The sequence below is a fragment of the Protomyctophum bolini genome, assembly GCF_963924005.1.
Source record: "Protomyctophum bolini genome assembly, chromosome: 13".
NCBI classification, from domain to species: domain Eukaryota; kingdom Metazoa; phylum Chordata; class Actinopteri; order Myctophiformes; family Myctophidae; genus Protomyctophum; species Protomyctophum bolini.
Window position 1 is genome coordinate 21,841,646 of NC_137874.1, and position 23,999 is coordinate 21,865,644.

The following is a 23,999-nucleotide window of genomic DNA, read 5'->3' on the forward strand; positions in this document are numbered from 1 at the left end:
AGCCCACAACGCTATGCTGCTTTCACACGGGCAGATGCAACTGATGCAAAGCTACACTAGTACACATAGTCACAGACAGTGTTGTCGTTAAGCAGCAGTATATCCCACTTGCAGCACCTGTCCGTTTATCTCTAGCACAACCACAAACGTCCAACACGTACAATGAATTACTCACCACCTAATGCTGCAGGCTGCAGGTTCCATGTTTAATTCCAGCGTGTGTAACCTACATTGTCTAAGTGACAGTTTTCATATTGTAAACATGGTCGCTAACGTGGTTTAGCGACTAGCACTTTGACAGCTCATCCATCGTAGCTTGTTTACAAGTGAAACGGACTTTCTGTGCAGAAACTGCCTCATCAAAATAAGAGCCACTTGTAATGATTAGTCAACACTAGTTTTATGTCTAAGTCTACTTACAGGACGTTAACATCTCATTTTAGTTCCTTGTTTTGAATGCCTGTCAGCAATCAGCATTCTCTAAATTAAATCCCTGTCTCTCAGCTGGTGCGCAAATGTGCCACCGTGTCTTTGATCTACCGCGCGCCAAACGTTTTGACGACGCATGCGCACTGGCGCACCGCTTGTCACTCTAGTACAGTGATACTCAACCTCAGGCCCGCGGGCCACATCAGGCCGGCGGGACCATTATGACTGGCCCACCAATGAAAATCTAAAAAAAAAGAAGAAAAAAAAATCTGGAAAATGAAATAAAAAGTGTGATGAAGTGATCTTTAATTACATTATTATAAGTAATACTATTAGAGTTGTACTATTACTCGAACGAAAATAAAAGCTTGGGGGGGGGGGGGATGCAATGCAAATGAAAGACATACTGTGTATCCCTATTCCCTGACATAATTTTATAGCTAAACGGACAGAATTCTATTTTATTTGAATGATGAAACCCAGCTGCCATTAATAGTTGGAAATGGAAATGGAAATTGCGGAAATGGAAATTGCGGAAATTGCGGAAATGGTGGAAATGGAAATTGCGGAAATGCGGAAATGGAAATTGCGGAAATGGTAATTGCGGAAATTGCGGAAATGGTGGAAATGGAAATTGAGGAAATTGCGGAAATGGTAATTGCGGAAATTGCTCTTCACTTATAGCTATCTATTTTCAGGTAGATTGTTTTATTTTACTCAGTCAGCCATATCACTACTCATTTTTTTTCATGAAAAAGGTCATAGCTGGGTAATCTATTTTCAGGCAAATTGTGTTTATTGTATTTTATTTTACTCAGCCATAACAATTTATTTTCTGTTAACCAACTTGCTGGCTGGCAGGCAGGCAGACAGACAGACAGCTACTCATGGAGAATTGGACAGGCAGGCAGTCAGACAGCTACTCATATAGACAGGCAGACAGACAGCTACTCATGGAGAATTGGACAGGCAGGCAGACAGCTACTCATGGACAATTGGACAGGCAGGAAGGCAGACAGCTACTCATAGACAGACAGACAGCTACTCATGGACAATTGGACAGGCAGGAAGGCAGACAGCTACTCATAGACAGACAGACGGCTATACTCATAGACAATTGGGCAGGCAGGCAGACAGCTACTCATAGACAGACAGACAGCTACTCATGGACAATTGGACAGGCAGGAAGGCAGACAGCTACTCATAGACAGGCAGACAGACAGCTACTCATGGACAATTAGGCAGGCAGGCAGACAGACAGCTACTCATAGACAGGCAGACAGACAGCTACTCATGGACAATTAGGCAGGCAGGCAGACAGCTACTCAGACAGGCAGACAGACAGACAGCTACTCATGGACAATTGGACAGGCAGGCAGGCAGACAGACAGCTACTCATAGACAGGCAGGCAGACAGCTACTCATAGACAGGCAGAGAGTAAGACAGCTATACTCATTGACAGACAGACAAATAACTACTCATGGACAGACAGACAGACAGACAGACAGGCAGGCAGGCAGGCAGGCAGGCAAAGAGCTACTCATGTTATGTTATTATAACAGCTACTCATGTTATGTGCAATAATTTGTGCAGTTATGGAAACAGCTCTTTGTGTTTATGCAAGAAAATGTAACACATTTATTTATTTACATATTGTGTGCATGCACATTGTACTTTGATACATTTTGCGAAAATAAAGCAATTGAAAGAGAGAAGTTATCAAGTATCATTAATGTCGTAATTTTATCTACTGGCCCCTGGCCCCTTGCCATTTTTGTAATGTGGCCCACAGGTAAATCTATTTGAGTATCCCTGCTCTAGTAGACCCGGCCTCAGGTGTGGTTAGAATATTCAAATATGTCTTGGTATTTTTGTTTTCTTCCTGAAAGCTGAAAGCCTTTAGCTCAAAAGGCCCAATTGAAAATACACACTTTTTGTGACATAACCCTAACCCCTGTCCCCTCTACTCTACGCTATACCATTATCATACACAGATGTGGGCGAGGCTTAAGCTCAGGTGGGTGGTGAAAACCAGGTATAATGAACTGGTGTGTGTGGCCACATAAAACATAATTTTAACACTTTATGTACACATTTGAAAAACAAATCCTCCTAGTATAATCATAAGTATAGGCTATACCATGATGGTGGAGGAAGATGGCCTGTTTGTGTGTCAGAACATTATTCTATATCCTCAGACTTAATTCCAAATAGGTGCGTGACATAGCCTAGACATAGAGGTTTTTTTCGATTCTGATATCGTCAAAATCGAAAAAGAAACGCTACGAGAGTCTAAATCTTGGGCTACGTCAAACCTATCTGGCCTCTGACGGGACAGCAGGACGGGGGGGTGTAGGCTACTGTAGGCCCTACAGTGTAGGGTAGGCCTATAAGCTACAGACCCCAACCAAGAGATCACCAAGTTACCAAAAGTGACATCCACATCTGGTATAGGCCTATACAGTCTATTAATTAGGCTATAGTAAACCAGTAGGCTATATAGGTCAGATCATATCCAGGTGTGGTGTTGTGCGAGTAGCCTAGATGCGAGGTGAGAAAAGATGGGTGTTTTTTTAATCTGTATAATGAATACGAACATGCCAACGTGGTAATGGATGCCTGCCACCGCACTGCTGAATTATTCACGGTCTGAGGGAACCGGAGAGTCGGCACCGAGGATCGGATGGAACCGCTGTGTCATCGGTCCCCCTTCGGCCGCTGCAGGGCTCTTCTTTCGGCTGCATGGAGGAGCTCTTGCCGTCTGTTATACTTTATAGTGACCCGATGGATGGATGGATCATGGATGGATGGATGGATGGCCTATATTGACGTATACACAGGAGACTATTACTATATATAGGGCCGCAAAGCCCCATGGGTCCCCGAAGGCATAGCCTATAGGCCCTAGACTGTCGCTTACCGATAAGAACTGGTTTACACATATAGCCTACTTAAGCTGACAACGCGCGTTGGCAGTGTATAGCCTATACATTATCGGCAAGACACCGTACACTACGGAGTAGTAGGCTATTGAAGGAGGCCAGGCAGACACACAATTGAAAAGATGCGGAGACTGAGGCCACCCAATTAGTGTAAAGTGCTGGTAGTAAAGTAGGTAGCCTATTCCATGAGAGGAGAGTAAAGACTTGCATATTTCAAACAAAGCAATTCTTTTTTTGAGGCCCTCCTATAAACAGCTGTAGATTCTGTCTGAACACAAACATTAAATGGCATTGACAATGAATGGAGAATTTATGCCATATGTGTCTGAGCAAATAGGCTGGGTATGTTGACGTGTCGTGGCCAACCTTGACCAATAAGGGACCACCATTGCTGATGAACATGTACGATGATGTACGATGATTAGAGCGCCCCTCACTTCACACAGCCTGTCCAAAAGTGGCCAAACGAGTTCAAACGCATGGTGTAAGCATCGTTTTGAGTGTAGCCTTATAATTAAATAATTTAAAGCAATCCAATTACGAAGATGTAGGCCTATAAACGTTATTTTCATGCAGCAATCTGTATAAAATGTATAGCATATATAGCCAGACCTTTGCCAACATCTGCAGTGGTTGGAGGAGGGTCTGTATAGCCTATAGACCCTGATGGATAGAGCACTGGGTCGGGACCCATTTGTGGGTCGTAGTCACGTTTTTATGGGTCCCTTTATGTTTTTGTTTCCTAGTTTATTATAAAAAACATTTTTTAGTAATTTCACGAAGAAAAATCATATAAACGTTTAAAGTGGAAAATAGAAGATCTACAAGTGTAGATCTGCTATTTTCGTTAGTTTGGGTTCCTACCCTGACGTATAGGCATTCCCACACACAATATAGACCTATAAGTATAGGCATAGTATGGCTCGTATAGGACCTTGAAATGTCAGATTGGTCCCATGGAGACAAAACATAAATGCATGTTGAAATAAAATGTATTAGATTAAAGGTGTTGGCTTGACATGCTCCTGCTAATCCATATCCGAGTGAATTTCAATGTTACACCTATGTGAACAATCAAGACAGTGATTGGCTGGTCTGGTCACCATCGTCACAGCAGACGTAATTAATGAAGAGGACGCCGGCCATATAAGACTATAGCCTACACACACACACACACACACACACACACACACACACACCTACACGCATGCACGCACAGTCGCACACACGCGCGCACACACACACCCACACACACACACACACACACACACACACACACACACACACACACACACACACACACACACACACACGCACACAACCCTCCAGGATATGGGATATATATAGCTAACAGACGCTGTCCGAGGTGCTGAAAGGAAACTAACAACTTGTTGGCCTTGTTGCATAGAAACCATTCAACGTTTTTCAAAGTGTCGATACAAGTATAGCACTTAAAATACTGAATGTAATTTCTATGCTGCTGGTTTTTGTATTGTGTCCTTCTTGTTGTGTATCTATGGTTGTCTGTATGTTGAGTATGAACCAAGACAAATTCCTATCAACTTGTTGACATGGCAAATAAATTATTGAATCTTGAATTGAATCTTGAATCTTGAGCACGGCACGTGCTGCATGTTATAACTTTCTTTCTTTCATTTTCTTGTATACTTCAACTTGCAAAAGAAAATTGGCTCATTAGCTATAACTCTGGGACATTCGCATTGATGTGGAAAAGGAAAAGGAAATGGAAACACACACACACACACACACACAGATACACACACACACACACACACACACACACACACACACACACACACACACACGCGCGCGCGCTCAGCAGAGAGAGATGTCGCTTGCTTCCCCTCTTGACTTGCGGTAACTTGTAAGCTGAGTACAAGAGCAGGTGGGTGGAGGGGGGTGAGGGAGGGCTGAGGGATGGATCATGGATGGATAGATGGATGGATGGATGGATGGAGAGAGCAGAAGGGAGGGAGGGAGGGAAGCCGCGGAGGGAGGGAGGGAGGTGCTGCCCCGGTGTTGCAGCTCAGCTCAGTCCATGCTGAGGTGAGAGAGAGAGAGAGAAAGAGAGAGAGAGTGAGGGAGCAGCCATAGTTCCCCGTGTGAGCTGTGTCCGTGTCTCTCTGTCTGTCCCCTGGCTCAGGCTGCATGTCAGGGCCACACAGGGGCCACCGACCGTACAGCTCGTAGAGGACGATGATGACCATGAATGGCAAGCAGCACTTCTCCATGCACGCGCCTCTGCACGAGCCCAAGTACACCGGCCTGCACGCGGGCACGGAGGGCATGCGCAGGGTCTGCCTGTCCGCCCCGCAGGTAGGTTGGGTGAGCTTCGGCTCTAGCATGCATTGGGGAGTGACGGGAGTGATTACTATAGTGTGGAGCGTTCACTGCTGCTTCTATTGTCGGCCTGTAACTCTGAGAGTGTTTATACAAATGGCTGTACTGCACTCACAGAGTTACAAATGGGCAAATTGACGGAGGGGTTTGAGAAAGAAATTTGACAGAAATTCGTTTCAGCTTTTATCTGACTTTCTGTTTAAGTCTACTGTATATCTCTCTACCCCCCCCCCCCCCCCTCCCTCCCCCTCCCCCACACTCCCCTTCCTCTCTCATCATCCACGTCATGTCTATTGGCGCAAAACGTGCTTTCATATGAATTTTTATGACCCGCGCGTGCATGTTTGTTCTTATATGAGGTTTTTATTTTATTTATTTATTTATTTTTGTCTTCCTGCTTCAGCTTTTGCCTTTGGGGAGAGAAAAAAAAATGTTTGAAATCATCCCCTCTGCTTTTGGTAGAATTCCCCACTGACAGTAGGCTGCTGCTGCTCTCTCTCTCTCTCTCTCTCTCTCTCGCTCCCCATCACCAGCTGCAGGCCAATCTGTTCTCCGGCTTTGATGAGAGCCTGTTGGTGCGCGCTGCCGCTGACAGCGCCGCGCAGGTCGGCGTCTCTCCCACCGGCAAGAGCCACCCGTTCAAGCCCGACGTCACATACCATACCATGAGCAGCGTGCCCTGCACCTCCGCCTGCACCACCTCCTCGACCATCAACTCCACCAGCGGGTAAGTAAAGGCCTGTCACGATTGTTATAGCGCCTATTTTTTGTCATAATCGTCATGATCAATTCATTTCTATCATTCCATGCATGTTTCCAAAAATTGTAGGAATAGCATAAAAGCATTGCACCTTTTGACTATGAAGCCTAAAAAGCCAAACAGAAGTTTTATTGTAATGTTCCAAAAAACCAAAAAACACAATTAAATCGTTAATTAATTATTTGTGTGACAATTAATTCATCGTCAAGCTGTAATTAAACTTGTGCTCGTGACAGCCCTGCCAGTGGGCACCACCTCAACTCCCTCGGCCACCCCCACCACCACCACCACCACCACCTCGGACAGAGCCTGGATGCCGGCGACCTCCTGGAGCACCTGTCCTCCAGCCTGTCCTCCGTGACCGGTATGGGGGGCCCTCCGGAGCCGCCTCCCCCGCCTCCGCCCCCGGGCATGAGCCACCACGGACACGGTGGGCACGGGCACCACCATCACCACCACCACCACCACCTGCAGACCATGGGGCAGCTCCACCAGGCCATGGCCAGCATGAGCCAGCACTCCCTCTCGGTCCACGGTGGCGTGGGCGTGGGGGTGCCGCCGTGCAGCGGCGCGATCAGCGACGTGGAGTCGGACCCACGCGAGCTGGAGGCGTTCGCCGAGCGCTTCAAGCAGCGGAGGATCAAGCTCGGCGTGACGCAGGCGGACGTGGGCTCGGCGCTCGCCAACCTGAAGATCCCCGGCGTGGGCTCGCTGAGCCAGAGCACAATCTGCCGCTTCGAGTCGCTCACACTGTCGCACAACAACATGATCGCGCTCAAGCCAGTGCTGCAGGCCTGGCTGGAGGAGGCGGAGGCCGCGTACCGCGAGAAGAACAGCAAGCCGGACATGTTCAACGGCGGCGGCGAGCGCAAGCGAAAACGCACGTCCATCGCCGCGCCGGAGAAGCGCTCGCTGGAGGCATACTTCGCCATCCAGCCGCGGCCCTCGTCGGAGAAGATCGCCGCGATCGCCGAGAAGCTGGACCTGAAAAAGAACGTGGTGCGCGTGTGGTTCTGCAACCAGCGGCAAAAACAGAAACGGATGAAATACTCGGCGGTGCATTGAGTGCACGCGCGCGCGTCATGTCATGAATATTATACGACATTTTTGATCGAGTGATTAATAATAACAACAATAACAGCAACAACAGCCCCACTGGCTGGGATTTATCAGCATCTCGTCACGTTTCGTCTTCTGGGATATTTCTTCTCGCAAAAAAAAAAAAAAGACTGCAGGATTTATTATCGATTTTATTCGAGTTCATTTTGGTGTTCTTCACTCTTCGTCTGTCTTATTACTATGCACATTTATATTTGTTTATTGGTGTTGAACATAACACGTATCCTCTATATAATTGTGCTAAAGGTCTATGGGAAAGTTTTTGATGTCCACATGTATATTATTATTATTACACACCCATCTTGATCATAATCCATTGATTCATAGTTTATTATCCTGCAGGACTTGTTTTAGCCTCTCTCCATTTAAACCCTTTAGTAAAACAGACCTGAGTTACTTTTCTCCTTTTACATAATCTTTTCGCCAATAGCCAATCTACAAGCTCACAACACAATTGCATTGTGATGCATTGCTTTGTGCGCTTGTATCTGCTATTTCTGGCTAATTATGTTCCCACCCATAGAATATGTATTGGGGTTCAAAGTGGTTAATCAAACAACACATATATTTTCAAATCATTAGCGTGCTCTTTTTAACTTACACATCACGCACAGTACAGTATTCTGCACTGTACGAGTCGTCAGTGTTAATATAATTCTGAGAGTGAGAACTCTTACGGGTCCATTTTTGGTTCCATTTTGTAGCTACACTTTCAGAGTGACATTTGCGTTGAGGATTTTACTGTGTAACATTTTCACACTATGAGAGACACGCAGTCTGTTTATCCTAAATAATTTAATTTACCAGTGATAAGGTATTATGGGTCTTTTTTTTAAGGCTGCTGCTATATTTTTGACATATAATATCATAGCGTTATTTTGATGTGAACATGTTTGGGAGTAATCACCGAAATACTTTGAGTATTTCCTCCTGCACTCTTCGATTTCACTTGATAAAAAATGTGTGAAGTTTAAACTTAATAAATTATTGACTATTTTCTAAAAATGAAATCAGACGCAGTTATTATTATTATTATTATTATTATTATTGTATATGTTTTAAGCAAACTGCTGTTATTGTATTATTTGACTGGCTATGCAAAGTATAGTTTTAAAATACTAAACAGCGATCCTTTCTTCTAGGCCTATAGACTATCATTGGGCGGTGATTGCAATATAGGCTATATATACACAATGCATGAACAAAAAGCTGCACTGTATCGGAGAGATATGCATACAAAACAAATTGAAAATATACATTTTCAGCGGCAGTTGTTTTCACACTAAAGCCTATACTGCATGTGTGTATAGACCATGTGAATGTTTTAAACGCGGTGCCAAAGGGCCTCTTCCTTTCCCTAATTAGTTAAAGTTTTAATTATGGATGCCCCTGTGTCACCGGGGTTATGTCGTGGGGTTTGAAATTATTAAGTAATGACGATGCAATATTAATTATATATTGGTATAAAACGAAGTAAAAGGAGGCTATGTTAGAGAGAGGAGTTCGTGGGAAGCACGAGCTGGGGACGCACGCGCGGGGACTCCAGGGACTGTGGATTTAACTAACAGGACAGGTGAACCGGAGAGCACTCGGTGGAAACGGGAACGTTTTATTTTACTTTTTTTATTTATTTTTCTTCGCCTTTGAAGAACGCTTCGCTTTGTAACAAACTATAGCTTTCTTTATTTAATTTTGTATTTGTTATCTTACATCTATTGTAGACTAAGGTAGGCAGTTATCTTCTTCATTTGAAATGTTGTTATCCCTTAGCCTATAATGTATCTATTAATTGTAATGTGGGTATAAATGCGTCTTACTACTACTAAGGATGATCTTCTTAGTTCAGCCAGAGATCGTATATAAATTGACATAGGCCTTCTGGACACAATAAGGGACATGATTGTACAATTATTAAGAGAGATATTCACGAGCTTTTCTGTTTTGCGTCCCTCTTCTGCGAGGAGAACAGTAAACAGCACCGCAGGTTGTGTGATTTCTCCCAGTGAGACTACACAGCCGTTATTCTCTCTACGGGTTGCTGTAGTCATCATGGGGGATCAATACTTTTCAGATGGAAATACACGGGGCCCTTATTAATATTCTCTTTGATGAGAGAAGCCGATTAATTATAAGCTATACGTAATTTATGATGCTAAAGAGGATTTTGTAAGTGGATGGCGGGCAAAATGAAATGCAAATAAGGCTATGGTTATTATTTTTCATCATCATTAATATGGCCTAGCTATTTTTCCTGCTGCCACGGATAGGCCTATATAATATGCAGGGCTATACTCAGTATACTGGCTATTTCAACTGATGCTGAAATTCCTATATAGGCTCTGTTTACAGTAAGTTAACAACACCATGACATTGTTCAGCATTTAAAGGTTAATTTGAATTGAAACTAAACATTATAACATCCACACAGTAGGCCTATTCATTTTATGAACTCACAGACTGTTAAATATTGTAATTTTGCAGACCATGGCTCGGTGTTAAATGAGGACTTAAAAACTAAATATGTTCCACATGTCGTGAGCGTATAGCGGGGATGCATGTGGATATGCTGTTCTGGGCTTATCCTAGGCCTATAGCTTAAATGTAAGGTTAAAAATGTCCCCTCCGTGTGAATTATTGATCTTTGTAATACTGCGTATTGATATCATAACCCACCACCTCACCATGTGGTAAGTTGAGCTGAAGGCTCGCAACCATGTGGCGAGTGAGGCCACTTCAATTATTCATCGGCAGCTGAAAGGTATATTGCGTTTTCTCGTGCAATAATTGAGGTGCACCGGATCCATTCCGTGGGGCCAAACCTTGGATTTATGAGCAGCAGCAGCAGGTATATTGTGGATGTGTGTGGCGTGGCGTGCATGGGTCGATGTGTTTTAGCAAGACACCTGCGTGCGAAAGTGTTTACAATTAATTGCCTGTGTGACTTTCATTAGGCTATAGGCCTATAGTTCTAAAGTAGCCTATTGTTGCAGCTTAAAAGTGATACTCCACCATAACTAGTCATTTCAGAGACTATTGTAGCCTACTAATTGTAGGCCTATCGTATATGCCTACTTTTCACTCGCTACAATTATTTGAAAACTTTAGTTAGGCCTAGGACTATTTGTTCAGATTTGTTTAATCAAATGCAACAGCTCCATAGCCTATAAAGTATAGCCTATACTTTAGCTATTCGAAAACAGCTATAGCTTATCACTCCATGCCCGAGGTGTGGTTGGCCAAATGGCCTTTCTGCGTGGAGTTTGCATGTTGTGCCCTTGTGCCCTGGCCTATAGGGTGCAGTGGTACCCTCACAAAAACATGCAGTAATCCTGGTCGGTAACAACAGGTCATCTCGCCACTTTGCCAAGTCGCCCCCGCGAAAAGTGAAGACGGCTCGCCCCGGAATTTAGAAAAGTGAAGACGGAGCCGTGGATAGCTCGCCCCCAAAGCGTAATGAATGAAATGTATTTTAGTTTTCCGTGTGGTAGAGTTTATGATAATACAATATAACTTAATTGGGGTTATTGTTAGGCTACTTGAATTTGGTCTCCCCATGCTGATATTTAGAATGTGTCAAATGTGTCTCATCTGACACGAAATGTATAGTTGAGTTAAAAGTAGGTCTACTTTTACTAGAGAGAGAGAGGGAGAGCGAGAGAGAGAGCGAGAGCGAGAGCGAGAGCGAGAGCGAGCGAGAGAGAGAGAGAGAGAGAGAGAGCGAGAGAGAGTGTGTGTGTGTGTGTGTGTGTGTGTGTGTGTGTGTGTGTGTGTGTGTGTGTGTGTGTGTGTGTGTGTGTGTGTGTGTGTGTGTGTGTAAAGTTGGCTCGGGATGTTTTCATGCAGGGAAGACCGTTCTTGACAGAATGAGGATGAGAGCTAAGCTTAATTGCTACAGACTGCACGCATCTCTCTCTCTCTCTCTCTCTCTCTCTCTCTCTCTCTCTCTCTCTCTCTCTCTCTCTCGGGAGTGAATTCCAGGGGCGTAGACAGGGCCAATGACAGTCAAGACACCCTGAACTCAATAATTCATTCAGTGCCAGTAGCAACAAATGACAGAGGAGGACAGAGGCTACCTCTGTGGCTGCTATTAGTCACCCTCTATTATCATCATATGGACTGGACTGCGCGCGCGCGCACACACACACACACACACACACACACACACACACACACACACACACACACACACACACACACACACACACACACACACACACACACACACACACACACACACACACACGTATATTGGGTTTCTGTATGGAAACATTAAGCCGGAATGATATGTCCATTTAAAGGTCCAGTCCTGGATATGTCGCCCAACTGTTGCGTGTCGCTGTTTGGGCCTATTATAAACAGATGGAGGCTAGGTGTGCGTGCGACGTGCGTGTGCACGCACGCACAGCTAACCTGAGTGAATTAAGCTCAATTTATATAGACCTACTCCATAGTGGTATCGCTTGATCAAAATAACAGATGTACAAGATTACAACTATTAGCATATACATGATATATAGCTGCACACACTATAGTTAATTCATCATCACACTCAAATTCTACAAAGTAACTGCTAACTAAACGGTTTCAAATAAATGTGGTGGAGTACAAGTATACAATAAGCCCATTTTGGGCCTATTGAGTAGATTTAAAAGTATTTGAGTAGAAGTAAAAGTATTGGAAATTGGAAATACTCAAGTGAAGTACAAATACCTCAAAACAAAATTGTACTCAAGTACAGTATACTTTTACTTTCCACCACCACATTATGCCTATACTGCGTCAGTGACGCTCACCATTTCAGCACCACGGACAGCACGTCTGCCATTGAAGCAAAAGGGTAAAATCTGCCCTCAACAGAAATATGGGGAGGGGATGGGGAGGGCGCATTGTGAGCTTGTAGATCAGCTATTCTCAAAGGGCCGAAATGTACAGGGCTGAAGTGTTTAATGCGTGTTTTGTAGGCCTAATAATAATAATCAAAGTAACTAAAGTTTTCACATAATTGTAGCCGAGTAAAAGTACAATATTTGCCTCTGAGATATTGGAGAAGTAAAAGTATTGGAAATACTTAAGTAAAGTAGGCCTACACAATTCCACTTAAGTACTGCAGTACTTAACACACCACTGCAAATTAATGACATAACAATGATTATCAGAAAATAGAGCTATTCAACACTCATTTTAACAAAATAGAATCACTTGCCCTATACGTTTAACATTGGCAAACAGGTGTTGTAATTTAGCAAGGTATACCCGTCTTGCTGTTGCCTCTAGTTTCATCACCACAGACAGGGGAATAATGTCTTGTGGAGTATTAATCAACAAGTGAAATATACTTCATTGTGCTTCCATTCGCCTGCAACATGAAAATGGTTGGATTGCAGGAGATGATAAAAGGCAGGGACTTTATAATCCCTCTCTCTGGGTGTGTATGTTAGCTTTGTTACCATGGATAAAAAAAACAACTTGTGAACCATACCTGCGTAAAAGTATAGGACTAAATAATATCTTACTTGAAAGTGACTCAGGTAAAAGCAAAAAGTCACCCACAAGAATTAAGATGACTTGAGTCGGTCTTAAAGTAGTTCACATTATAGACACAAACTTTACTAACCGTATAGTCTGTGGTCCATTCGAGCATAGTACAGCAGCCTATCATTTGACTCTGAAAAAGTTTTTATACATCTTGTTGTTTTTCTGAAAACTAATGGAGATGGGCGACAGCCAGGCCTGTCACATCAACACGGCACCTTACTTCTGTCCAATTCCAAAAGTATACAGCAAGCAACCATTAGGCAGATAGCTGGACGGAAGAGGGTGTGGTGTTATAGCCTGTGTTAAGAAAACTCACAGAACGGTGCATCCTTAATTCATTCATGCAGCGGCCCGGAGAACAGTATTATACCAAGGCATTCATTATTCAAGTCCTCTCCATTATCACAGAGCCCAGAGAAATAAGATTAACTCAGCCAGAAATAACTGACTGTGGCGTGATTTTATCCCCTTACAACGGCACTTAGCTGGCCCGGGTTATAGCAGAGGCATTCGCAGGCAGACAGCAGGCCACGCAGGGCTCGGCGACATGAAGGACAGGCCAGGGCCAACGAGTGTCTCACCCGACATCACAATCCTCTTTGAGACAATGAGGTCAAAGGGAGGCGTATAGAGGTGAGAGGGATATGTATCTTCTATATCCTTTTACCATCAAAACAGGACAGACAGAAAATCCCAGGATGATCAAGATGTCTGTATATTCTTGGCTCTTTGATCTCAGAGGAGAATAACTGTGACAGTGAGTTGCTGTGTCAACAGGAGTACCCCGGTGGGTTTTCTACCGGACACAGAGTGTGTGTGTGTGGTCCATTCCAAATCCTTGTCCACCAATGCGTCCGTCTCCCTTAGTTTCAGGGCCATGGAAAAGCCCAAAGGTATAACACAGGAAAAAAAGTGTGCAGTGTCGGGCTGAGCAGAGCTTCTGCCTTTAGCCTTGATGTTGATAGCTGATCTACAAGCTGACAACGAGTCACGTCTGTGCCACGTTGTGAGCTTGTAGATCCGCTATCTCTCCATGTGCGCGACATAGTCGTGCGATGGAGCATAGATTAAGCGTTCCTCTCTCTCTTTGTGCCTTTGAAGGCAGACATGAAAACAGTGGCAGGCCCACCGTGGGACCCCTGAAGGAGGTCCCCTAGCAGCAGATGCAGTCACCCTCCCCCTACTGTAGTCCCTCTGGCCTCAGGCCCTGAAGAGTAGCCCCGGGCTAGTCGACCAGGACCGTCATTTCACTCTGTTTATACGTGTGTATAGATCAAGTGAGGACCCTAAAGTAAGACACCCCCAGTAGTCAGTAGCTAGTATAGACTATCTATAAGTGTCTTATAAAGAACACTGATTGGGGATCAGCTTTAACCATATAGTTGGCAAAGAGGCGAGCCGTTTCTTCAGACCTGCTCAATGATCTTTGAGCCGAGAGGTTTCCTGGATTTGACAACGGCTTTTAAATGTGTGCTAAACTGCAACACATAAGGTTAGATCAGTTAGAGAAAGAGACCAGAGTAGAATGCCATGGGGTGATATCAGCACATTGTCGTTTCTTTGAAGCACTAACGCCACAGGCCTTGGACAGGAGGGCACACATACAGTACACAGTATAGTATACTACAGTAGGTTGGAAGGCAGGAGGAGGAACAAACATCTTCCATGACCTATAATATATCAGAACAGATGTGCACACGTTATTAACACACCTTTCCAAGGTATCTGGAGAAAGCATGCGTGCATTTGCACACACAAATGCTTTAAAACCACAGTAAAAAAGGTAACTCGCGCATGTGCGCACACACACACACACACACACACACCTCTGTGCAAGCAACTCTCACAGAGACATTGCCCTAAGTCTAGGCCTATCTCACGAGTCTACCTTGAATCAATTATTAAATATTAAACAACGATGAATAATTAATAATTTTCCTTATGAATAATCATGTCACCACTAGTGGAGTTGATATGCCAGAGAAAATCAAAACACCCCTGGGATGCTGAGTTAGACAAAGGAATGACTTAATCAAAGTGATAATTTGTTTTTATCAGGACACAGTACTAAACATATAGAATAATTAATAATATGCAATGAAGGAATTAAACAGCTTCACTTTGCTTATTTTGTTATAAGTGTACTTTCTTTTGATGATCAGTTAGCCAGATACCAGCTATCTGATCACATTTGTTTCCATTAGCACTGCTACAGCATACTAACAAGCCTCCAGTCGACACTTCTCAGTAACCATAGCTGATTAAAAAGTTTAATGTTTTATTAACTATTTCAACAGAGGCGCTCAGATGGAGTGCTAATATCTGCACTCCTAAATATATAATAATATTTAGGCCTTCACAGTCTAATGCAGTGGTTTTCAACAAGGGGACCACCAGTGGTCCTTGAGTGGACCCAGCTAAATGATGGAGTTGGCAATGGTAACCAAATGGACCCTTATCCTGAACTCTTGCGTACAATGAAACCATTTTGGTTTAATTGTACGCTCTCAAGAGTTAAATATTGTTAATTTACAAGAATTCGACACAATTAGAGAATGCAGCAGAATTGTTATGATCAACGTTTGCCTGTTATCTCTCCTATGGTTGGTACCACATGAATACAGAATGGAAATGTGGACGAAATCCTATCCAACGGCAACAAAATATTCTAAGTCTTGGGAGTCTAAATACCATCACATGGTGGTCCGTGGCTCAAATGCCGAATAAATAATGGACCATGACATGAAAAGGGTTGAAAACCACTGGTCTAATGCATTAACCTCAAACAGCATCTCTCCTTATAAGTTCTGCCCCTCTGTGTCTGGTTCACATGCACACACACATGCTAGATGCGTGTGCATCATTTGTGCCAATAGTTGGGGTTGTGCAGCTTCAGCTGAATGGAGGCGTGAATTGGCATATAGTGTAGATCCCATATGGCGAACGGACAGCTTGTAATAGAAAGTCCCACTCTATACTGTTGGGGAAACATTTCCCATAACCTGGATGGACAAAAGGATGTTGACAGATGTAAAGAAAATTCAGGAATTGAGTTCCTTGGCCTGCTGGTAGCGTGTACAAACCTCAGAGATTAGTCAGAAGGGTCAAGTTGCCAAAAGCATCTGTGTATGCCATTCCTTTAAGGAAAATGTGGAGGGAGTGGATAGCTAGCCACGTGTATATGGAACATTCTGAAAGCCCCATTAAAACAAAAAAGATAGCAGATCTACAAGCTCAAAACGTGGCGTCTGGCATGAAGCAACGTTTTGAGCATCTAGAATCTAGATGCTATACTCCTTGATGCTTTAGTGCGACGCTGTAGTAGGCCTACGATTAAAAGGGCATTATTGACGACACAAAAACACAAAAAGTTAAAATATGGATACCAACGGCATGAATCCGATCAGGTTTTTTGGGGCCGATACCGATCTTGTGCGTAAGAGGCCAATTTGAATATTTCCAAAAAATATTATAATTATGGCAAAACCCACATCAAAACTGTTCCTGTGTGTGGGGAGGAAGGGGAGAATGTTTAGGCCTGTCACAAAAAGTATATTACACTATATATCTGATTAACATTCATACCACTTAAATAGTGTAAAAGATCGGTTTCTCTACATAGGGTAAATTGCCGATCACCAATCGGAGTGAATATCGGCCGATACGATCTCCGATTATCGGAGCATCTCTATTATTTAGTAAATGAGGGAGCCATGGTACACACACACACACACACACACACACACACACAGTTGAATGCCACGGGGAGAACACCTCCTAACAGCTCTCACATTGCATCAAGTCAATGAGTGACGGCTACATTGTCCTCGGCTGGGGGAGAGGAGTGGCAAAACATGTTTCTCTCAGAGAGCGAGCGCTTCAGCCAGTCAGAGTTATTACCCACAACGCTGCTAGGCAGAGAACATGGCAAGTTAATGTATCTTTGCTGCGGTGCCACAATTATCACTCTAAAGAAACTTGGTTCCTTAAAATAAAAGCCTGGGTACCAAGGCAGGGCTTTTATCATCTCAGGTCGAGGTCGCCTGTTTGTGTGTGTGTGTGTGTGTGTGTGTGTGTGTGTGCGCGCAGTGGGGGGGAGGGAGTAGCCAAATACATTTACTCAAGTTCAGTACTTGTACTTTTGAGGCATTTACTATTGAGTGTTTGCACTCAAGTTCACCAGTGCGAGTATTATGAAGTATTATAATTTTTATGAATGATTTATGAAGTATTATAAGTGCTGGTCATTACAACTTGACTTACTAAGGTTGTGTCTATAATGCATTATAATGCAGTTAGAAGGCTTTATAACACTAGTTATAAATGCTCATAATTATGCACAACTTATAAATCTTGTCATAAGTTGTTATGCATAATTATAAACATGACTTCCGCTCGGGTACGTATGTACACCACCTACAGAAAGACTCCAATGACTGTCAGTTTACTTGTAGCCAGGTCTGGTATTTTTTTACGCGAGACACCGTCATGCAACTGAGTAAATTGCAGTACATACATACAACATGATACATATTCATAGCGTTTTATTCTGCTTTAAATTTACATACAAAACATCACACACCAGCCCACCCACCCACCCCTACAGAGTGCCTGGGGGCGTAAACCATCCTCACAGACCATCCAACCCTCCCCCTTTACGGCAAAGAAATAAGAAATAAAATATCTATATCCTCTATAAATGCACCATGTCTGTGTGTGTACGTGTGTGCGTCTATAATCCACACAGCTCGTTCACTCCATATACTGTATTAGCTGGCCTGTTCTGTCATAATAATGTTCTGACGTGCATAGACTCCATATTTGGGCATGCCTGACAAAGAACTCCATATATGGGCACAGACATAATAACTAACTGGGTGGGGCATTCATTTCCAACTTGCATCGTTCCAAGTAGGCCAGTGCCCAAAGGGCTAGTAATTACAATTACAATCAAAGGAGAGATCACACAACATTAGCCATCTGGCTAAACTAAAATAAGAAAGGGATGCCACTGCCAGACCTTTAGAAACCTCCTTTCCCCTCCCTGAATGGTAACCCTAAGGTGTTGAATCTTTAAATGCAACAAAAAGATCACCCCATGCAGCACTCACGTAAAAGTCATTTCAGGTCGTTGTTGGACGTGTTTCGGTTGAAGCCTTCCTCAGTGTTCATTTGATTAACCACTTGAACCCCTGGCCAGCATCCTTGTTCTGGGGGGAACATTAACAAAAGAAAATCACACCTGTGTGAAGAGAGGGCAAACCCGGAAAGCTGGGCATATAGAAGTATCTAGCACCCCTCAAACATATAGCAGGTAATAATACTAATAATGATAAGCACAGTAATTTATTATAGGTATACAGTGTTAGATCCATGTTTACACCACAAGTGGCAAAGCCTGATATACTTTGTCACAAAAATAGCTGATTTATAAGCTCACAATGCATCAGTTACAGATCGTCTATTTACGGCGCGCAACATAACCACTGTATCACAAAGCATAAATTAAACATACTGTAAGTGTTTTCAATATACTGTACTTCCCTTTGCAATATTGACTCTTGGTTGCGCTGTTGCACCGTGCACACTCACCATGCAGTGATTTAATGACCAGTAGGACAAGGCAATAGGAGAAGCAGGAGCTAAAGACCCTTTTCACCGTGCACACTCACCATGCAGTGATTTAATGACCAGTAGGACAAGGCAATAGGAGAAGCAGGAGCTAAAGACCCTTTTCACCGTGCACACTCACCATGCAGTGATTTAATTAGCAGTAGGACAAGGCAATAGGAGAAGCACCGTGCACACTCACCATGCAGTGATTTAATTAGCAGTAGGACAAGGCAATAGGAGAAGCTTTTCAAAAAGCCTATTCTGATATTCAATACATTGTTTACCATTTGGACTCGTATAGACACGTCTCTAAATGTTGATGAATTGAAAATGGTGGGCCCTATTGTAAACAAACGTCATGCTTTATGGTGTCGTCCACTCACTGTTAACAGTTTTTGTATTGAGTTGTACTTGAAATGTACTGTAATTCTGCAAACTGTTAATACGATCAATCAATCATGCATTTGATTCATACAATTACTTTATTTCTATTAACACATGGCCACATCATACAATCACACCTACATTCCAGTCCCAATAAATATGGATTTTGGGCAGTTCAAAAAAATAAATAAATTACATTGTTTTTCTTTTCTTAAATAGAATGACATTAAATAAAAAAGCACATGGTATTTGGTATCGTTCAAACATGGAATCATCAATGGATCTTCCCTATACTTTCAAAGCAGTATATCCAGTATTAAACTAAGACCTATTTTCTCAACTGAAAATATAGCTATTTTATAGTATGTTTGAAAATGTCTTTTTGATCGTTTGCCTACGAGATGCTCCGAACAGGGACACCAGGGATAAAGTGGGCAGAATAGGAATACAAAATAAATTGAAATAAAAACGATTAAACCTACCCCTACACTGACGGGCATTGCTTTGTTTGAAAAACTGGAAAATGTTTCAACAATTACAAAAATGGAGAGAGGGGTGCTGCCTAGATACAGAGTAAACAATGCTGTGGAGAAGGGGGAACATAATCGCTGGAAGAGTGCCTTGGTTTTTTGGTTTTTATAAGTAGAATACAAATAAATTAAAAAAGTTACATTTAATCAATCAGAAGGTTTAGCTGACCCAGTTGCAATAACCAAGTTCTCATTGTACGTATTCGTCATCACCATTTTACTATTAAACTTTGTAAAATGTTTGTAGACCGAGGCACTCTTGGACATATACGTTGCAGTATTGGATACATTCTTCAAGGAGTGTCAGCAGCTTCGGGAATTCTATTTGGTCATCCATCGGCTCCCTCTCCTTCACCTGAAAGATGAAAATTTCACTTTGAACTTGTGCGCACAGAAATCCATTGACGCTAAAATGATCACTCCTCTCAGTGGCATTACATTTCATGTTAATGTTCAAAGGTCGTCTTTTTGAACATCCCATCTATCTATGAATGCACCATGTCTCTGTACGTCTGTCTATACGTGTGTACTTCTGTAACGCACGCAACCCGTTCACCCACCGACTTCAAATTCGAGTGTCGAGTCTGTCGGACCCACGGTTGTCCAGAACCGCCACAAAAGGCCTCTGCCCGCGATATGGACAAGGCCCCTGCCCAGGCTCCATATATGGAGCTGGTCTGTTCTGACATATAACAGTCCATATTTGGGCATGCCACTAGGCTCTAGTTCAAAGTTCGAACCAAGAGCCTAGATTTAAACCTCTAGTTTAAATCATTTCAACACATCCTGTTAATAACATGTCAGTTATTCCGTTTATCCGTCTTATACAACATGCTCCCTAGCTGTCTGTAAGAGTGTCGCTCTCTGTGTCAGGAACTAATCTTGCAAACCGCTGGACCGATCAGCACCACATTTCTTCTTGTGCACGCTGCCAAGCCACAGAAGTATTTTATTTATATATTTAAAATCTTGCCAAATTAAGAGTCACACGTCAGATGTCATAGCCGACTGACATGATACTGTAGATGTACATTCAATTACAGTATGCTTGCAGACGCAGTTCTTACCTTGTTGTCATTGTTAAGTACAGTCAGAGTCTTAGTCAGTTTAATCAGGTCCTTCCCCTTTGGCTTCACCGTCTTCAGGATCGCTTCTACTTTGCAGAAGAATTCCGCCTGTAATGGAACAACAAACAATAAGCATGATCTAAATATCTTTTATAACGACTATGTGTTCTGCTGTGCAGACTCCTGCTAATCAGTTACAAATACTGCTTAAGATATTAATCGCAAAAAGAGTATCAGCAGTTGATATCTCACCTTGCATTTGTGAGGTGCCCGTGTCAGGTTCCCAATGTCTTCCACAAAGCTTTCCTTCACCTCCTACAATGCAAAAGAGGAAATATGCATTATGCAAAGTGAACATGTTTTCAACGAGAGCTAATAATCTAGAGAACTCATATAAAAAGGTACTGCACTGTGCAGTTTACCAGTGTCAAAACAACGATCACATTTTTATGTCTGTTTTTGCTGCTGTGATCACAAGCTCTTACTTGGGGGAGCGTCTTGCGCGTGGCATTGAGGGCATCCAGGACAGACTTGCGTTTGCGGGCAAAGCTATCCTTCACCTCCTACAATACAAAAGAGGAAATATGCAATTGTGCATTATGCAAAGTGAACATGTATTCAACAGCACTGAAAGGACATTCTAGAGAACTAATAATCTAGAGAACTGATATAAAAAAGGTTCTGCACTGTTCAGTTTACCGGTGGAAAAAAACAACAACAAAACAACGAGCCATGTCTGTTTTTGCAGCTTTGGTCACAAGCTCTTACTTGGGGGAGCGTCAGGAGCGTGGCATTGAGGCGTTCCAGGTCAGCCTTGCCTTTGGCGGCATTGGCCTTATTGGCCTGGTGGAGGTTGCGCCTAGTCTTGGCGTCCACATTGGAGATCAGCGCTGCAGAGCAAGCCAGGAGGAGCAGCATCATCTTCATGGCTCTAGAGGACCTGTTGAACGGCGCTACCGCAGGAGGTTCACTGTAAACGGATCAGTAGTGTCGTCTCACAGCTGGCTATGACAATGATGTCTCCACTGAGGAACCGCGTTTATATGCTCATTCTGGCCCACGCCTCGCTGAGTCGCTGTGCTTTCCCCTCAATTAGACAAAAAAAGATCAAAAAGATAAAATTAAAAAAAGAGAAACGCAGATTGTCAGCAGTACGTGAGGAACCACGGAGAATATCTTTGAGTGAGATGTGGTAGATTAACCTCCCCGTCGTGACGCGACCTTGACTGACTTTTGTCTGATCGGCACACACTCAGGAAAGAAAAGCCTTTCACTTACGGACCCGCATCCTCACTACATGGAAAAGACAGGACGCTGAGCCGCATCCTCACTACATGGAAAAGACAAGACGCATCCTCACTACATGGAAAAGACAAGACACTTAGACATTCACTGACAATAGCCTTCCAGAATAATGAGAATATCAGAACTTATTTATTGATTCATTGGTGACAATTTTTTTTTTAAATCTCCATTGCAAAATTGGCCCCTGAACAAATGGCATCAACATTGCTTAATGATACATTCTTACCAACAGATGGCAACAACATTGTGTAGAGTAATCTGTGAGAATACACATGCACACACACGTGAGACACACATGCTCACACACACACACACACACACACGCACGCACGCACACGCACACACACGCACACACATGCACACCAACAACTCCATCCATCTATCCAAACCCGCCCATAATCCGACATATACCACACACGACACCGCCCGCTCATCATCCATCAGTTACCGCGGAGCACATGAGCGCATGAGTTCTAAGAACCCAAACTGTGCACATATACACACGCATACCACACACACATACTCGTAAGATGAGGTCATAAGAGGCCTCTTCTCTAAGCACGTCTCCTGCATGGGATATATACATATAGAGGACATATAGGGTAATAACTATTTGTGAACACACTCATTTCTATGCTATATAATGAGAAGACAAGGAAGCAGAGGGGAGTGCACTTTCTGAGTACTCACGGTCATTCGCTTTGTCTACCCGGTCTTTTTCCTACCCTTCCTGTAATGTTGTTAAACTCTTTGAAATAAATCAACTCCATGTTAAACTTTAAGGCCTGTCCGAATGCTTAATTTACCGACGACCATGTTCTGACCAGATCCAGAAGAATTCACTTCAATTGTACAACATAACATAATGTACATAGTGTACAAAAAAACAATAAACAAAAACCGTTTTGAAGTGAACAACTTACTTTCTTTGCAGTGTCTGGGTTTTAAATGGTGCGTGAACCAACTTTGCTGCTCATTTGGAGTTTTAAGCCTTTGCACAAAGTTCAAAAAGAGGTGAACAACATCGAGTTTCTCTCCAGTGCTCCATCCCCGTACAACCACATCATGTTTTCTCTGTGTAGATAGCGGCGGACCCTGAAAGCGATCGAACGTTTGGGGACGACTCACTCATGCCACTCCAAACAAGCGCACAGCGTTCGCTCAATTCTCGACAGAGAATATGATTCTAATGTGATTCTCCTCCAAATTTGCTCCACTTTTCCCTAAACCAACAACACGGATATTTCAACATCAACACGAAAGCCCTTCTCAAATGATAGCTTAGTCACAGTTATCGATCCTTCAATGACACCAACCAGATCCACAGAATGACAAAACGTCTTTTCTTTTTTTACAGAACTTGTCGACTGCGTGTTGTCGCCGCTGGACCTCAGTGGAGAAAAGAGGACAGGGAGGTGATGCTGCACTTGGTGATCTCAGAGATTTGGTCCTGGTTCTTGCGGATGCGGTAGAAGTGCTCCACGTAGCTGGACCGTCCCAGCAGCTCCACAAAGTCCTCGTCGTGGGTGATGACGAGCAGCTGGAAGTTGCGCTGGCGGGAGCGGCTCTTGATGATCCTACGAGACAGTGGTGGAAAGTAACTGAGTACATGTATTCTAGACTTTTTGGTGGCATGCAGGCTTGTCCCGAAGGATATTCACCATCACAGTCTGTGTTCAAACACCCACATCAAAAACAACACAGCACAATAAAATTACATTGTATTGTGGCCAGTATTTTTGTTCTTGTTTTTACAACTCCTTTTTTTTATTTAGAAGTATTACTTTGCATTGACAAATTGAACATGTGTGTGCAATATTTTGTAAATGAGTTTTCAAAAATAAATTGATGAAACTGAGGCACTGTCTCTGTCCTTTTCTTTCTCTTTAAAGTTATTTGATGAGTGCTGTCATGTGCGTTTTTAAAAGTATATTGGGTTCAAACTTCAAAGAC

At 43.2% G+C, this 23,999-nt stretch overlaps 2 protein-coding genes across 3 annotated transcripts in view; one reads left to right on the forward strand and one right to left on the reverse strand.

The window, feature by feature from the left end:
- Positions 1–5,589: 5,589 nt before the first annotated feature.
- On the forward strand, positions 5,590–7,558 carry pou4f3 (POU class 4 homeobox 3; the record flags this gene model as incomplete). The annotated part of the gene is made up of 3 exons (XM_080780375.1): positions 5,590–5,709; positions 6,267–6,460; positions 6,730–7,558. 3 exons carry the CDS (start codon positions 5,590–5,592, stop codon positions 7,556–7,558), a joined length of 1,143 nt encoding a protein of 380 aa, XP_080636501.1.
- A 14,601-nt stretch (positions 7,559–22,159) lies between these two features.
- Positions 22,160–23,999, reverse strand: part of rad50 (RAD50 homolog, double strand break repair protein) — a 39,695-nt gene continuing 37,855 nt past the window's right edge. Inside the window, exons 28-29 of one of the 2 annotated variants that reach the window (XR_013965126.1) lie at positions 22,909–23,623; positions 22,160–22,304 (exon numbers count right to left, since the gene is read on the reverse strand). Coding sequence is in view for 1 of the 2 variants with exons in the window: in XM_080779806.1 (XP_080635932.1) it covers positions 23,437–23,623 (187 nt within the window). In the remaining variant the exon portion in view is untranslated. Of the gene's footprint in view, positions 23,624–23,999 lie in introns of both variants that reach the window. The other variant, XM_080779806.1, reaches the window with a different exon arrangement.